Source organism: Musca domestica, unplaced genomic scaffold (assembly GCF_030504385.1).
Source record: "Musca domestica strain aabys unplaced genomic scaffold, Musca_domestica.polishedcontigs.V.1.1 20, whole genome shotgun sequence".
Taxonomy (NCBI): Eukaryota; Metazoa; Arthropoda; class Insecta; order Diptera; family Muscidae; genus Musca; species Musca domestica.
This window is the reverse complement of record NW_026712250.1, coordinates 13,308,598-13,326,915: the sequence shown is the minus strand read 5'-3', so window position 1 is coordinate 13,326,915 and position 18,318 is coordinate 13,308,598. Positions and strand designations below refer to the sequence as shown.

The following is an 18,318-nucleotide window of genomic DNA, read 5'->3' as shown; positions in this document are numbered from 1 at the left end:
GTGATTTTTTGGCGATAATTTTGTTATTTTGTGAGTTATATCAAAAAAATTTACATTAATGGAAAGATGCTGATGCTTTGTATATGAAATTAAGCTATTTTTATAAGAATCTGCCTATTATTTTAAAAGTTATGGGCCAAAGAACATGATTAGAGAAAAGTCTTGGCTAAATTAGGACACCTATATATTTTTGTGATATCTCGGCTGTTTAATGAGTTACATCTAATTTTTTCTTTCATTTGGAAGATTACGATCTCGGGTTTCCAAATGATGGTAACACCTAGGGAGACATTTGGTAAACATGGAACAGCTGATGGAGTTGCCAACTATTTTGTATTGGACACTAAATTAAAGGCGTGGTTCTGTCATTAGCTAAATTCACATTTGAGGTCAGGGCAACCTAAAATAAAGGCGTAATATGAATGTTTCAGGTTTTTGCAACTCAAAATTATCCGGAAAAAATAAAAAAAAAAATTTCAAAGAAAACAAATGGGATATTTTTTCCAATAAGTCTTTTTTGTCCTGACGTTTTGGAATGTCGCCAACATGGAAACCATTTTGAAATCCATACTGAAACATTATACCCATTACCATAATCTTTAGCATCATTCGTTGTCCACCACAAAATTTAAGATAAGACCAGAACAACAGCAGCAATTCAGGAAGCAAGCCATCCAGCTTCTTGTTCCACCCAGAGAACATTGTTCGGAATGTTTTATGTGTGTGGATGTGGATATACACATCTATGCATGTTGACATAATTAAGAATAATGTGTGAAATACTTTTTAACGATTATGGGTGTGTTATATGATGCCTATCATCATGCTGTTGATGCTGTTTGATTATCATGTCCATGGCTCGGTGTCGGTTGGTTGGTGTTGACAATGGACAAATTGTAATAAAAGGCAATGGATGATGAAGATGAAGAAGATCGGCTGTGCTTGACAGATGGGCATTTGTTGCAAGCGGCTATAAAAGATTTTAATTTTCTTTTTCTTCTCTCCATCTTTTCCCTCCTTCTTTCTAGTCGTCTTGCCTTCCTTTTATAAATCAAAAGAATTTCTTCTTTTTTGGGATTTATTGTTGTCTTAAGGGGGGTGGGTATAGATGATGGGGGGTTTTGAAAAGGTCAATAGACTTTTGGAATTAAAAAGTGGCATGGCTTCCCTTTGTAGGTCTTTGTTTTTAAATAAATTACATTTGTCTGGCTAATTGCTTTCCATGTTTCCTCCTCTTTCACACAAAACTTGTGGACATTTTTGAGGTCAAAATGTATTCCAAAATGTTAAAATATCCGAAAATTTTATCATCTTCATTCTTTGTTCTTTATCAACATTTTGAAATGGCCACAACTTTTCATATTCTCTATGCATTTTCCCAAAACTCTCCCGAATTTGAAAGAGAAACTTTCCATCTTTAAAATTATATATGTTGCTTTGATGTAGCTACTAAAATACCAAAGTTATAGTCAAAAATATCCCAGTTCCAAATTCTCTAATTTGTCGCAACTTTTTGGTAACCACTTTAAGTGGCCCAAATTTTCGAAATAATTGCAGAATTTTTACAAATCTTGATTTTATTTAACAAGAGGAAATTCCCACCTTTAAATTGATGTAAGTTATGTGAATATAGCTTATAAAATACCGGAGATATCCTCAAAAATATATGAGTACCAAAAATGTTAATTTGTCACAATTTTTTGGGTAACCAAATTCAGGAGGGCATAACTTTTGATGAAATCTCTTTAGTTTCATTAAATTGATATTATTCTAAAAGCGGAACGTCTAGCCTTTAAATATATGCCAATTATTTCAATGTAGCTCTCAAAATACCCAAGTTATTGCCAAAAATACCCAGTTACCGAAGAATTCCATTTTGAGGCATTTTTTGGGTAACCATGTTCGGGTGGCCATAACTTGGGAAGTAGTGGGTATATTTGAATAAAGTTGCCATTGTCTTGCAAGAGACATATAGAGACATATATGGCCTTAAAATTCATGCAAGTTATGTGAACATAGCTAATCAAATACCAGAGATATCAACAAAAATATGTGAGTACCGAAAATTTTCATTTCCCACCATTTTTTGGTTAACCAAATTCAGGAGGGTATTACTGTAGAATTAATCGTTTTATATTAATTAAATGTTCATTGTTCTGAAAGCGGAATATCTAGCCTTCAAATAAATACCAATTATTGCAATATAACTCACAAAATACCCAAGTTATTGCCAAAAATACCCAATTACCAAGAAATTCCATTTTTAAGCATTTTTTGGGTAACTATGTTCGTGTGGCCATCACTTGGGAAGTAAAGGATATATTTTAATTAAATAAGTTAAATTGAGAAGAGGGACATCCGATCTCTGTTATTTATTTGAAATATTTAATTGTAACTTTTGAAATACCAAAGTTATCGGCAAAAATAAGCAAGTGACAAAAATTTTCTTTTCATGTATTTTTTTTTTTTTTTTTGGTAATTACTTTCAAGTGGTCATAATTTTGAAAATAGTCAGAGTACCTAAATAGAATTGACTGTATTTGGTAAGTGAAAGATCTTATCTAACATATTATATGATTTATTTGCATATATCTGCACAATTATCAAAGTTATGGCCAAAATTGTAAATATGCTTGAAGATTTGAAAATTATCATTTTTTTTTGGTAATCATATCTTAATGGCCATAACTATCAAAATAATTGATACATCTTAGCATTATCATCATTATTTAATAAGGGGAAGATTTGCTTTTAAATTTGATGTCAAATATTTGGATGTAGCTTATTGAATTCCAAAGTTATGGTCAAAAATTTACACTTACCAAAAATTTCTAATTTGTCAAATTTTTTTGTAACCATGTCCCAATGTGGATAACTCTAGCAATTTTCATTGCATTTTCAAAAAATGGATTTTATTTTGTAGGAGTGATATCTGACCTTTAGTTTGATGCCAAATATTTAGATGTAGCTGAACAAATACCAAAGTTATGGTCAAAAATTCACACTTACCAAAAATTTTTAATTCATCGAATTTTTTGGTAACCATAGTCTAATGAGGATAACTCTTGCGATTTTTAATGCAGGTTCATGAAATGGATTTAATTATGTAAGAGTGGTATCTGCTCTTTAATCTGATTCCAAATATTTGAATGTAGGTGATCAACTTCTAAAGTTATGGTCAAATATTCACGCGTACCGATAATTTTAAAAGTTATCGAATTTTTTAGTAACCTTATTCTAATAACGATAACTCTCTCAATTTTTATTGCAGCTTCATTAAAAGGATTTTATTTTGTAATATTGGTATCTGAACTTTAATCTGATGCCAAATTTTTGGATGTAGGTTATTAACTTCCAAAGTTATGGCCAAAAATTCACGCGTACCGAAAATTTTAAAAGTTATCGAATTTTTCGGTAGCCATAATCTAGTGACACTAACTCTCTCAATTTTTATTGCAGATTCATTAAATGGATTTTATTTTGTAAGAGTGATATCTTACCTTTAGTTTGATGCCAAATTTTTGGATATAGCTGATCAAATACCAAAGTTATGGCCAAAAATTCACACTTACCAAAAATTTTTGATGTATCACATTTTTTCGGTAACCATATTCTAATGATGATAACTCTTGCGATTTTTATTGCAGATTCATGAAATTGATTTAATTATGTAAGATCGGTATCTGCTCTTTAACCTGATGCCAAATTTTTGGATATAGCTTATTAAATTCGGAAGTTATGGTCAAAAATTTACGCGTACCGAAAATTTTAAAAGTCATATAATTTTTTTGGTAACCATATTCTTATGAGGATAACTCTAGCAATTTTCATTGAAGCTTCATAAAATGTGTTTCAGTTCACAAGAGTGGTATCTGCTCTTTAATCTGATGCCAAGTTTTTGGATATAACTGATCAAATACCAAAGTTATGGCCAAAAATTCACGCGTACCGAAAAATTTTTAATTTATAGAATTTTTTGATAACCATATTCCAATGAGGATAACTCTTGGAATTTTCATTAAATATTTATAAAATGGATTTTATTTTGTAAGAGTAGCATCAGCTCTTTAATCTGAAGATATAATATAGCTGATAAAATACCAAAGTTATGGATATAGCTGATAAAATACCAAAGTTATGGCCAAAATTTCATACTTGCGGAAAAATGTGAAGTTTTCGGTGTATTTTTGTAACCTTGTCCTAATGTCCATAACTTTTAATATTTTTGGAGTATATTCATTAAATTGACTTTTATTGAAAGAGGAATCCCTGTTCTTTTATTAACTGCCAATATCTTTGGGTGTCGCCAATAACATTCCCAAGTTATCGCCCCAAATGTATGCACACCGTAAATTCAATGTCTTTGGTTACTTCTCTTGCTTTCCAATTTAACAAAGTTGGCAACACTGCAGTGTTGAGCATTTAACTGTCAATTATATTAAGGGTGGTTCACACTGCCTGCTACAAGAATAAAGGGTGATGGTTATGACTTTTTTGATATATAGATTTTAATTAACGCCAAGATTCCGTTATTTTATTAATACGCCTAAACATGGAACTCTCACGTTTGTCCCATAAAAAGGGGTTCTTTTTTTTAAATTAAACTGCCACGTTTTCATTGGAAGCGGTTTAATTAAATTATTAAACAAGCATTGAAGCTAAAATTAAATTTTAACTCCCTTGCCATCACCCCTCCCACACACACACACGTTATTGAGATGTGGTTAAGGAGGGAAACCTTCAATCTTCATTACTGTAGGAAGATAATCCCTAAGTAGGCATGATGACGTTGCTCGTTTTTTTTTTTTTTTTTTTTTTTTTTTTTGTAATTTGTTGCTGCTGACCATTAAAATTAATGCAGGCAGTCAAACTTTAAAGCATTTGTGGTGGCATTAATGCGTTGCCATGACTCCGTCTGGGAAGATGGGAGGGGGAAAACTTTAAACCACAAACATCAGTATTATTATAGGCCATGAAATTGACTTTACATCTGCTCGGTTAATTTCCTCGAATATTTGGTTTTATTTGGCATAATTTGTTGCGCTTCCCTGTCGAAGAAGCCAAAAAACGAAAAAAATATGAAAACTCATCTCCTCACGCCATACAAAGTTTTTTTTTTCTGAAATAAAACCAACCGTTTTATGTCTTTAAATTAAAATTGCTACTTGTTAACCCCGCCGCATACCTCCAGCTGCAATTTTATTTAAATTCATTTTCAACATTTCACCAAGTTTCTTCTGTTTCTGTTTTCCTTTGCCTTTCAAAAAAACGCAACAAGATTGCATTTCAATTGCGGTTATCTCTCACTCTCGGTCACAATGTTTCTTTGGCAAATAAAAGTAAGAAAGGGGTCTTTAAAAATACATCTGTTCCGATTTCATGCATGCTCCTCCTCATCCACGCTTGGCTTAGGTAGCAAATATATAAATGTTTGTCAATGACAAAGAAACTCTCAACCATGATGGCCGATAACTCACCAACAACAAGATGTAGAAGAAGATGGTCAGGCAAACAAAAGAAATCATTGAAGATTGCTCGTGTGGGCAAAACGAAAAGAAAAAAAATCCCAGCTGCCTGCTGCCTTCTTTGTTCGCAATCACCACTGCTAATCATTTTTCAAAATCTCATATTACTATTTACCTACTATGAGATACAGTACCTATTTCTTTTATTTATTTAAGACCTTAAGGATTTGTTTGGATTTAAAGACACCCACAAGAAAATTTTCCGCACACATATTTCATGGGTGATAAATTAAAAACTAATCGGAAAATCGACATAAATTGACATAATTTTAAAAAGGAAAATCATCTCAGCTTTACATAGCAACAATAATTATCAATGTAGCCAAGTAACTATCCAAGATATCGGAAAATATAGCAAATGTCCATAAAATTAAATTTTTAAAAAAATGTCCACCTAGATTTTGCTGAGCTCATAACTTTGGAAATAGTCGATATAAATCCGAAAAATGAAATATTTATGGGAGAAGGATATATCGGCTTTACTTTGGCGAAGATTTCATCAACGTAACTAAAAAAGTGACAAAGATATGACCAAAAATGTACAATTACCCAAAAAATGATTATGTAAATATTTTTTGCGTAACCACTTTCTCAAGCTCATAACTTTGGAAATAGTCGTTGTAACTCCGAAAAATAAAATATTTATGGGAGAAGGATGTATCGGCTTTACTTTGGCGAATATTTCATCAACGTAACTAAGAAAATGCCAAAGTTATCGCCAAAAATGTACAATTACCCAAAAAATGATTCTCTAAATATTTTTTGCGTAATCATTTTCCTGGGCTCATAACTTTGGAACTAGTCTATATTTCTACGAAAAATAAAAAATTTTTTGAGAGAAGGGTGTCTTGGCTTTACTCTGGCGAATATTTCATCGACGTAACTAAAAAAATGCCAAAGTTATCGCCAAAAATGTACAATTACCCAAAAAATGATTCTCTAAATATTTTTTGCGTAATCATTTTCCTGGGCTCATAACTTTGGAACTAGTCTATATTTCTACGAAAAATAAAATATTTATGAGAGAAGGATGTCTTGGCTTTACTCTGGCGAATATTTCATCGACGTAACTAAAAAAATGCCAAAGTTATCGCCAAATATGTACAATTAACCAAAAAGTGCTTTTCTTTGTATATTTTGCGTAACCGCTTTCTGGGGCTCATAACTTGGGAAATAGTCGATATTTCTCCGAAAAGTAAAATATTTCTAAGAGTTAAAGATCTCTAATTTACGTCGATGTAGATTTCCTCAACCTAGGTAAACAAATACCGAAGATATCGCCAAAAATGTACAATTACTCAAAAATTTATTGTGTAAATATTTTTTGCGTAATCACTTTCCTGGGCTCATAACTTGGAAACTTGTCGATATTTCTCCGAAAAGTAAAATATTTCTAAGAGTTAAAGATCTCTAATTTACGTTGATGTAGATTTCCTCAACCTAGATAGACAAATACCGAAGATATCGCCAAAAATGTACAATTACCCAAAAATGGCTGATGTTAATATTTTTTGCGTAACCACTTTCCTGGACTCATAGCTTTGGAACTAGTCGACATTTCTCCAAAAAATAAGATATTTATGGGAGAAGAATATCCTGCCTTTACTTTGGCGAATATTTCATCGACGTAACTAAAAAAATGCCAAAGTTATCGCCAAAAATGTACAATTACCCAAAAAGTACTTTTTTTTGCATATTTTGCGTAACCGCTTTCTTGAGCTCATAACTTTGAAACTAGTTCGGATACCTTCAAAAAGCAGAGTAATTCTAAGAGTTGGAAATCTCTGCTTTACACCGAAGTAAGTTCCAACCATATAGCTAAACAAATACCAAAGATATCGCCAAAAATATACAATAACCCAAAAATAGCATTTGCTTACATTTTTTGCGCAACCGATTTCATGAACTCGTAACTTTGGAACTAGTCGGGATATCTTCAAAAGTAAAATATTTCTAAGAGTTGGACATATCTGCTTAACATCGATGTAGATTCCACTAACCTAGATAACCAATTACCAAAGATATCGCAAAAAATGTGTAATAACTCAAAAATTGGGTTTGTTTGTATATTTTTGGGCAACTAGTTTCTTGGGCTCATAACTTTACAACTATTCGGGATATCTTCAAAAAGTAAAATAATTCTCAGATTGGAACATTTAGATCTATGTAGAATAGGTGAAAGTAACTTTTGAACCTTAAGGAATTGCTGAGATATAGGCAAAAATACATGTTTACTCAAAATTGACAATTTTTTGTAATTTTTCCGTCATCATTTTCCGAGGCCCATAACTTTTGAACTAATTGGTCTATCTTCCTCAATTAACTTGATATTGGAAGAGGAATATGTACGAATTATAATTATGAAATATTTTGGATTCGTATCTAAGAAAATTCTTGAGATATAGCTAAAAATTGACATATGCCCAAAAATTATTTTTTGAGTATCTTTTTCGCAAACGTTTTTAAGAGGTCATAACTTTCGAATTTATCGAAATATCTTCACAATACTAAATTTATTATAGCAGATATAGATCTTGGCTTTAAATTAAGACAAATTTGATGGCAGTATCTGAACAAATGTAGGAGATATAGCAAAAAATGTGACATTACTTAAAATTTCTAATTTTTGCTGGTTTTTTCGTATTTGGTTTTTGGAGGCCATAACTTTGGAATTGATTGGCCGATTTTACTCAAATAACTTGTTATTGGAAAAGAAATATGTACGAATTATAATTATGAAATATTTTGGATTCGTATCTAAGAAAATTCAAGAGATATAGCTAAAATTGGGCATATGCCTAAAAATAATTTTTTGAGTACTTTTTTCGCCAACAATTTTTAAGAGGCAATTAACTTGCGAATTAATCGAAATATCTTCACAATATAAATTTTTTTCGACAGATGAAGTTCTTGGCTTTGAAGAAGGACAAATTAGATGGCTGTATCTGAACAAATTTAGGAGATATTGCCAAAAATGAAGAGTTACTTAAAATTGACAAATTTTCCTGGTTTTTTCGTATCTTGTTTTTAGAGGCCATAACTTTGGAATTAATTGGTCTATCTCCCTCAATTAACTTGATATTGGAAGAGGAAGATCCTACCTTTAAATGTGACTGCTTAAAATGTTGTAACTCAAGAATTTTCAGAGATATGTATAAAACTGAAAAATTACCATAAAATATCATTTGTTAGTACATTTTGCTGGAACCTCCTCCTGGAGCTTTAATTTTCGAACTACTGGGAATTTCTTTTTCAAACAACATGATTCTGAAAGAAGAATGTCTCAGCTTTACTGCACTACAGTTTTTTAGCTGGTAGCTGATAAAATGACAGAGATATCGCCAAAAATTTGCAGTTACCTTAAATTTCCAAATTTAGCCTAGTTTTCCGCATCTTTTTTCTAAAGGCCATAACTTTTGAACTAAGCGGCTTATCGTCATGAAATGCATTTTTGTTGGAAGAAGAATCTCCCAGCTTTACACTGCATTTCAGATTTTCAATATATTTCCCTTTTTGACTCACATCTTGTTGCCAACTGTATGCGTAATGCAATTTAAATTAAATTGTTTTGTATAATTTAAAATTAGCTTGGCCGCCTTCTCCACCACATCCATCCATCCAGCCACATTCTTCCGCTTACTTATTTGTTTTTATTTTCATATTTTTTTTTCTCATTGTTGTAATTTTAAATTTTCTTGAGAATTTATAATGAATCACTGAAATAATCAGGCAGGCCGGCACACAATGGAGGCATTTCACTCACACAACCTTGAACTATAATTGATGGGAAGCAAGCCAAGCCAACCAACCGGCGAAAATGTAATCTTGCCATTACATTATTGATGTAATATTCCAATGGGAGAGTGGTGTCCCCTCTTTAAAAAAAAAAACAAATGGCGATAATTTGCTATAATTTGTTTGTTATTATAACACCACAGCTCCTTCGTAGCAACTGGAAATAATTGAAACATTTTTCTAATTTAAAACGGAAGTTCAGGCGGGGTAGCGTTTTAATTCGGACAACATAAAACAATGACTTCCGTAGAAGACTTTTGGGTGAATTTGCAAACCCCCATCCGCAACCCTTGGTATTTTATGGCCTTACAACCCCTCTCCCCCCTCTCTGACAAGGAATCACTGGACTCATATTTTGTATATCGTTGCTTCATCGGCATGCCATGGTCTCGTCTGGCATAGCCTAGAACCCAAAGCAACAATCAACTATCAAAACAAAAACACTCCTTTCATTTCCATTTCCAAAAGAATGGGAAAATATGAAAATTTAATTTTTGTTCGTTTTATGAATAGAGGGCCGCTCGTCATTTTCCCATTTTGCCTTTTTTCATCTCTTGAACCTCTATTTTTCCCATTGTTATTATTACTATTACTAAACGTTTACTGGCTGGCACAGAGTTGGCGGCATATCACGATAAGAACCTGGTGTGGAAGGCTTTTTTCGTGCTTAATCTGCCGTTTAATAAAAATACTTACAGTGGTTGGGAAGGGTCGAAAAACTGGAATCCTGTTCGTAGGAAATTGCAACGTAACATTTAAAGACCTTTGATTCGAAAGATCAATATCTTTACCTAATACGGTAATATTTTTCTTAAATCTCCTTGAATAGGAAAGAGGGACATCTCAGCTTTCATAAAACACAAATTTTGCCTGTATATCTCACCAAATACCAAAGATATAGGGAAATTTCCACAAGCGCAAAATTTTCAAATTTTTGGCAATTTTTTGCGTAATCTGTCTAAAGACCATATCTCATATGTTTTTACATATATCTTCATAATTTTAATTTGTTTCATAGATATGCACCTCCAACTCAAACTAGACGTAGAAAACGGTATCTTCTTCCTAAAAATATAACCCAAAAATTGGGCAAAATTAACAAAAATGGATTAAGGTTGGCAAAAGGTTGTCAAGTTCGATATCTTTGCACCCGATCGGAGATTTTTGGTAAAATCTCTTTTTTTGGAAAGAAACATAACCCCTGCAACTTTGCTACGACTTTTAGAGCCACATCTCTCCAAATTCCCAAGATATCGAGAAAATTGAGCTTGCGCAAAATTTGAATTTTTGCGTAATTGCTCAAAAGGCCATAACTTTTGAAGTATTTTCGATATCATCGTGAAATAAATTATTTTTAATATTGTAGACAACCTTCTTTAATAATACGAGCAATAGGAAGAGGTTATTTTTGAAAAAAATCGCCAAAAATTTAAGAAAATGACTCTCCTATGTTCCGAATTGTATCTCGCCTTACATAGATACTACTAGTGGTATATCTTTTCTCTCGTTTGGTAAATCAGGGAGAAATCACATTATTTTGACAGAGAGACACCTGATTACTACATCGTACGAGTTATGTACATGTATCTGGAAAAATTTAAGAGATATCGGAAAAATGGGGCTTGCTCAACATTAAGGATTTTTGAAAATTTTGCACAAACGCTCCTTGGACCATAACTTTTGAAATAGTTGGTGTATCACTGAAACTTATATCAATTCTGGTTAAGATGAATTCCTTTTTTAAGATGACATGTAGAAAAAGTGGTAATAGCTCTGAAAAATCGGCAAAAAATGAAGAAAATGGTCTTTACTTTATTATATGGTAACTTTGCTTTATAATGTGCCTTCCACTTGCACATTTTCCATCCTCTTTGGGATTTATGGGATAAATTGCATTATTTTGTCAAGAGGGACACCTGATTCCCATACTGTGTGAGTTATATACATATATTCCTACAAATACCAGAGATATCGGGAAAAAAAGGCATGCGCAAATATTGTGAATTTTTTTACGTGTTTTGCGTAATTGCTTCTGGTATCATAACTTTTGAATTAATTGCCTCAACTTTATAAAATTAAATTATTTTCATAGTTGAGGCTTCCTTCTTGAATACAATGTATCGAAAAAGTAATGCTAACTGTAAAAAATCGCCAAAAAATTGAAGAAAAACGCAAAAAACCCTAGTTAGTTACATTGTTTTTCAATCATTTTTGCGTAATCCTTCCAGGGGCCATAACTTTTGATGTAGTTAGTTTATCTATGTAAATTAAATTGATATAAATAGCAGACTCCTCCTTCTTCAAGATCATGTGTAGAAAAAGTGATGCTAACTGTGAAAAAATCGCCTAAAATTTAAGAAAAATGTTCTTGCTATCTAAAATAATTCTACTACTTGCCAATCGGAATAAAAGTTGCATTCCCTCTCTGTTGATTGGAGTTTCTTGACAAAAATCAGTGAATTTCCTCGGGAGGAGGTCGGATTAAAATAATCTGAGGGTAATTTCAATGTAACTCCTCAAATACTGGAGATATCCGGAAATTATGGCTTGCGCAAAATTTTTGATTTTCGTTAATTTTTCGCAGGCCATAATTTTTGGGGTACTTGATGTATCTTCATAAAACAGATTGTTTCGGCTAATAAGTGCCACATTTTAAGAAATTTCGTATAAGAATGGAGATAGCCCAACAAATACCAGAGTTATGCGGAAAATTTGCCTTGCGCAAAATTTTGAAAATTTTGGTTTGTGATCCGGGGGCTACAACTTTTACATTCGTTGATGTATCTTCATAAAATAAATTGTTTTGGCAAGAACGGGACTAACTCTAAGAAATTTTGAGAGATCTTGGAGATAGCTCAACAAATTCCAGAGTTATGTGAACAATTTTACTTGCGCAAAATTTCCGAATTTTTGTTAAACTTTCTAGAGATCATAACTTTTAAAATTGTTGACGTATCTTCACAAAATAAATTGTTTTGAAGATTATGGACCATGGACTTTCAAATCCTGTAATATTATAAATATAGCTCAGCAAATGTCGGAGATATCCGGAAAATTCGATGTGCGAAAAATGCTTGAATTTTTGGTAATAATTTTAGAGGTCATAACTCTTAAAGTAGTTGAAGTATCTTCACAAAATAAATTGTTTTGGAGATTATGGATCATATTCTTTAAAATTCTGCAGTATTATGAATATAGCTCAGAAAATATCGGAGATATCTAGAAAATTAGAGATGCGCAAAATTTCTGAATTTCCAGTAATTGTCCTACAGGTCATAACTTTTGAAGTAGCTGATAAATCTCCACAAAATAAATAGTTTTGAAGATTATGGACCATGGACTTTCAAATCCTGTAATATTATAACTATAGCTCAAAAAATACCGGAGATATCCGCAAAATTAAATATGCGCAAAATGTTTGCATTTTTGGTAATAATTTTAGAGGTCATAACTCCTAAAGTAGTTGATGTATCTTCACAAAAAAAAATTGTTTTGAAGATTATGGATCATATTCTTTAAAATCCTAAGGTATTATGAATATAGCTCAACAAATACCGGAGATTTCCCGAAAATTTGACTTGCGCAAAATTTCTAAATTTTCAGTAATTGTTCTACAGGTCATAACTTCCGAAGTAGTTAATTTATCTTCACAAAATAAATTGTTTGGAAAATTGGGGATAGCATTTCTTGAAATTTTGGTAAAAAATTGGAATAAAAATCTGTAAAAAAAGTCAAAAATTAAAAAAAAAAATAGTTTCCTGGGGAGAAGAGAATTTTGGTCTTCTTGAATTTTTCAGAGAATTTCCTTAGCCTATAAAAATTGTGTAGAAAAATATCCAGTCCTACGTGTGTGTATTGCCTTTTATTATTGATACAAAAAGTCTTTAATTTTCTGTTCTAAGCCCCTTAAAATCTGTAAAAATTTCAAAAATCCAAAAAAAAAAAAAAAAAAAAAAAAACATTCTTTCCTGGGTAGAAGAGAATTTTGGGCTTCTTGAATTTTTCAGATAATTTCCTTAGCCTATAAAATATTGTGCTTAAGAATATCCAGTCCTATTGCCACAAAAATTCTATAATTTTCTGTTCTAAGTCCTCTGAATTTTTATCCTTGGCCTTTGTCAATAATTCAAAGTCAGGCGCGAAATTTAGGTCACTGGTTTTCTGTTTCAAGGTTTCCTCTTGGGTTCATCTTGAATTTCATTCCTCCCCCACTATACGTTTGTAATCCGAAACCACTGTTTCATATTTAATGGTGGCAGTACTGTTGTCCTCACTCCCCCACATATTTTCCCATTGGATACCACAAAACTGTTAACCAAACTTTAACCGCAGAGGGGAAATTAAGTGTGAGAGAGAGTTTTAAAATAATAAAAAACAAAAAAAAAAAACAACTGAATAGAAAGTTGAAAGTTCTAAGCTAGAGGGGGAGGGGAAGGGGGGGGAAGAGAGGGCACTAGCTGGCAAATAAACAAACCCAAACGACCAACTGTTCCAGAACTATTATAACCTATCCCAGACTACAGGAAACATTTGTTATCGACGAGGGGAGGGGGGTGGGGGATGAGGGAGAGAGAGGTAAAAAATCGCCATAAACATAAAAAGTGTTGGGGTCGTAGGTCATTGACTTTGGCCTGTTCGACTGCAAGTCAGGGGAGACTAGTTAATAACTATCAAGAGGGGGAGGAGCCGAAGTAATGCTCCAATGCATTTTGCCTTGCCTTGGCCATGGTCTTGGTTTTGTTTTTCATTTCTTAAATTCTTGTTCTTCATTTTCCACTTGGGGTTGACCTTTCCAAACGATGCAGATACCCTTGAAGGTTGTGGTTTTTTTTTCTGAAATGCTCTTGAATTGGGTGATTAATGGTTTTGTTGTTGTTTTTGTTTTTTATATTTCATTTATTTCCGAAACCTCTTAAATCAGGCATGAATTTTTGATTAATGATTTTTTTTCTCTCTCGTTACAGATTAAAAATCTCACCAATCTAGCCGATACTTGTCCAAGTATTGGCAAAAGTGCCATTGCAACTGCCGGCGGCAACAGCACCAGCAACAGTTGCTATACCAGTCCCTCCAAGCAAAGTTTGGGCGGCGGCTGCATTGGAGATTATCCATATAATTTCCATAGCTCCACAGGCCTATTATCCTCCTCGCCCAGCGCTGCCATAGCAGGTGGTGCGGCGGCTGGTGTTAAGCTACGTAAATTCTCGGATCGCTGTTTGACGTCTTCCCCGGGTCTAGCAGCAGCAGCAGGTGGTGAAACTGGTGGTGGTGGTGGCGGAGCTTCTCACTCGTATCGCATTTCAATGGCAAATCTAGAAGAAACACAAGAGTCCGAACTTGATGTCATCTTGGGAGAGCTAAGCCTTTTGGAGGCCCAAATTGCGGCGGGCGATGCCAATTTTCTGCCAGCAGCCGGTGGGCCGGGGGCCATGTGTACCCCCTCCTCGACCCGAACTCATTCACGCACAAATTCCACCATTTCGGGGGCCACCTCAATATCGGGCTCCTCGGAGGCCGGTAGCAGCAGTACTTCACATTCATTATGTTCCTCATCGGGTGTATCGGAAAACGGTAGCCATGTCAGCAACAGTGCCCATCATCATCCTTCGATGCAGACGATGACAACAGCAGCAACAACAACAACAACAAATAATGGCAACACTGCAACCCAGCTGAGAGAGCCACGCACCGAATCGCCCGACAATGATTCGGCCTTCAGTGACACGGTCTCACTGTTGTCCAGCGAATCTTCAGCCTCGTCGGGCATGAGCTCAGCTCTGCATCACAAACGTATGATGCATCAACATCAACCTGTTTTGCCGCTCTCCGGCAACACCAAGGCGGCCAAGATCCAGTTGGCCCTACACAAACTGGAAACGGCACCCATACGCCGTCTATTCGTCAAGGCCTTTACCTCGGACGGGGCATCCAAGTCGCTGCTGGTCGATGAGCGTATGACATGCGGGCATGTGACACGTTTGTTGGCCGACAAAAATCATGTACAAATGCAACCGAATTGGGCCTTGGTTGAGAATTTAGGCGATTTACAAATGGGTAAGTACCCAAGCACCAGGTGGGAGGAGAAGGCAGTAAGAAGCAAGCCGGGAGGGGTGAGAGAATTGAATATTTGTTTAAGAAATTTTTTTAATGATCCATTGTCTTTTTTAGATTTCATCAATGAATTCCTTTTGGGGTTTTTAAGGACCTTCGCTTATTTAGAATATTCAAGCTCCAATGACTCTGGAATTGAGGATTTTTCAAGAAAATTAATTAATAATCAATGGCCTATCTGATTTTGATTTTTTCAAACATCAAGAACCCTTGAACCTAGGATTTTTAAGAACATTTTCGGAATTTCTTGAGGCTCTTACAACTTAAGAATTGTTCAAGTGCAGCCTAAAGCCTTTAAAATTTGATATTTTTTGTTGGAGTTCTTAGTTCAAATTGAAAATTTTCTGTTTGAAAATAATTTCCGAACAGCTCAATTTTCCATCGGATTTATCTGACAAGCAAAACTGTTGCCCATTTTAGTTGGATGGAAATTTTCTTCGAGCAAATGCCACAACCACCATCAATTTAGTTCTACAAATTTCCGTTCCAAGTGGTGGCGTTGCTATCTTAAATAGTGGAGATTTTCCTTAGGCACAGTACTTTAAAAACTGTTTGTACAGTACCATCTTAGCAGGGCTCAGAACCTTTATTCTCTCCAACAAACAATTAAACTCTCCTCTAGCACTGGGAGAGTCAAAGGAATAATGACAAGATTTCAGTGGACCATTTCCCGTGGAAACCATTAAACTTACGGACATCATGTCGTTGGTGACCCATAGTGAAATTTGCTGAAGAATATTTCTTCCTTTGAGATTATTTACCTAAAATTAATTTTTAGGGGAGAATCGGACCCAAAACGAAAATAGGTTCTTAAAAATATATATTTCTTGTTTTTACAACATATTTTCGTTATATGAACCGTTTTAAAGTTCCATGTATTATATCTACAGCGTTCTTTTGTTCGGTAGCACATAGTAAAATTTGATGGAGAACCTTTTTTTCTTTGAGACAATTTTCATAAAATTAATTTTTAGGGAAGAATTCGGCCAAAAACGACAGTAGGTTCAAAAATATTAACATACTTTATTTTCAAACTCTTGGAAACCGTGTTATCATTATATTTGCCATATTTACAGCATTATATTTTGTATTTACGGTGTTCTTTTGTTCGGTGACCTATAGTGAAATACTATGGAGAATATTTCCCCCCTTGACTTCACTCCCCTCAAATGAATTTTAGGTACAGAATTTGGCTTAAATTCAAATTGCTAATGAAAATCATACAAAATTTATGTATCTTAATTTGATACCGATTTTTTAACGATATGTATTATATTTAGGGATTTGTGTTCTTCAGTGACCCATAGTGAAATTTAATGGAGAATATTTTTTCTCTTTAGGTCACCCCTCTCAAATTAATTTCTGAGGGAGAATTTGGCTTAAATTCAATGGCATACCAAAAATATTATAATTTATCCAGATCTCAAATTGATGTCCGTTTTTTGTGATATATAGTGTGCATACAAAAAACTTTTATTCGGTGGCCCATAGTGAAATTTGATGGGGAACATTTTCCCCTTTGACTTCACTTCCCTCAAATGAATTTTTAGGAATGTATTTAGTTAATTTTTGAAGAGATATAAAAAATAATACAATTTTTATTAATTAGAATTTGATATCGCAATTTTTGCGATATGAATTACAACTACAGAGTTCCTTTCTTCGGTGACCTGTAGTGAAATTTGATAAAGAACAATTTTCCCTTTGACATCAATGGCCTAAAATAAAGATTTGAGGAAAAATCTTTTAAAATTGGGAGCTAACCTCGAAAACATTCATAAAATATTTTCTTGTTTTTATAAGCAAATTTGTATGCAATATTTCCATGATATATATATAATACCTACAGATTTCCTTTCTTCGGTGACCTGTAGTGAAATTTGATAAAGAACAATTTTCCCTTTGACATCAATGGCCTAAAATGACGATTTGAGGAAAAATCTTTCAAAATTCAGAACTAACCTCAAAAACATGTACAAATTAATTTCTTGCTTTTATAATCAAATTCGTACGCTATTTTTTCACGATAGGTATTATACTTATCGATTTCTTTTGTTCGGTGACCTATAGTAAAATTCGATGGAGATTAATTTTCCCCTTGACATCAAAGTCCAAAACTCAAGCCCAGAGGAAAAATCTTTCGAAATTCGGAATTAACCTTAAAAACATGCACAAAATATTTTCTTGTTTTTATAATGAAAATTTTATGCAATATTTTCACGATATATATGATACCTACGGATTTCGTTTGTTCTGTGACCTATGGTGAAATTTGATGGAGAACAATTTTCCCCTTGACATCAATGCCCTGAAATGAAAATGTGAGGAACAATCTTTCAAAATTCGGAATTAACCTCAAAAACATGTACAAAATATTTTCTTGTTTTTTAAATCAAATTTGTAGGCAATATTTTCACGATATATATGATACCTACAGATTTCCTTTGTTCTGTGACCTATAGTGAAATTTGATGGAGAACAATTTTCCCCTTTACATCAATGCCCTAAAATGATGATCTGATTAAATTTTTTTCAAAATTCGTAACTAACCTCAAAAATATGCACAAAATATTTTCCTGTTTTTTAATCAAATTTGTAGGCAATATTTTTAGGATATATATGATACCTACAGATTTCCTTTGTTCTGTGACCTATAGTGAAATTTGATGGAGAACAATTTTCCCTTTGACATCAATGGCCTAAAATGAAGATTTGAGGAAAAATCTTTCCAAATTCGTAACTAACCTCAAAAACATATAAAAAATATTTTCTTGTTTTTATAATCAAATTCGTATGCAATATTTTCACGATATATATGATACCTACAGACTTCCTTTGTTTGGTGACCTATAGTGAAATTGGATGGAGAATAATTTTCCCCTTGACA

The 18,318-nt window shown here is 33.3% G+C and overlaps 1 protein-coding gene across 3 annotated transcripts in view; it reads left to right on the top strand.

Annotated features, from left to right (window-relative positions):
- The window catches only part of LOC101901551 (ras-associated and pleckstrin homology domains-containing protein 1), a 95,256-nt gene that overhangs the window by 72,703 nt on the left and 4,235 nt on the right, over positions 1-18,318 (top strand). For all 3 annotated transcript variants that reach the window (XM_059122476.1, XM_059122478.1, XM_059122477.1), the window contains one exon: positions 14,285-15,374. In XM_059122476.1, the coding sequence (XP_058978459.1) occupies positions 14,285-15,374 (1,090 nt within the window). The remainder of the gene's footprint in view (positions 1-14,284; positions 15,375-18,318) is intronic.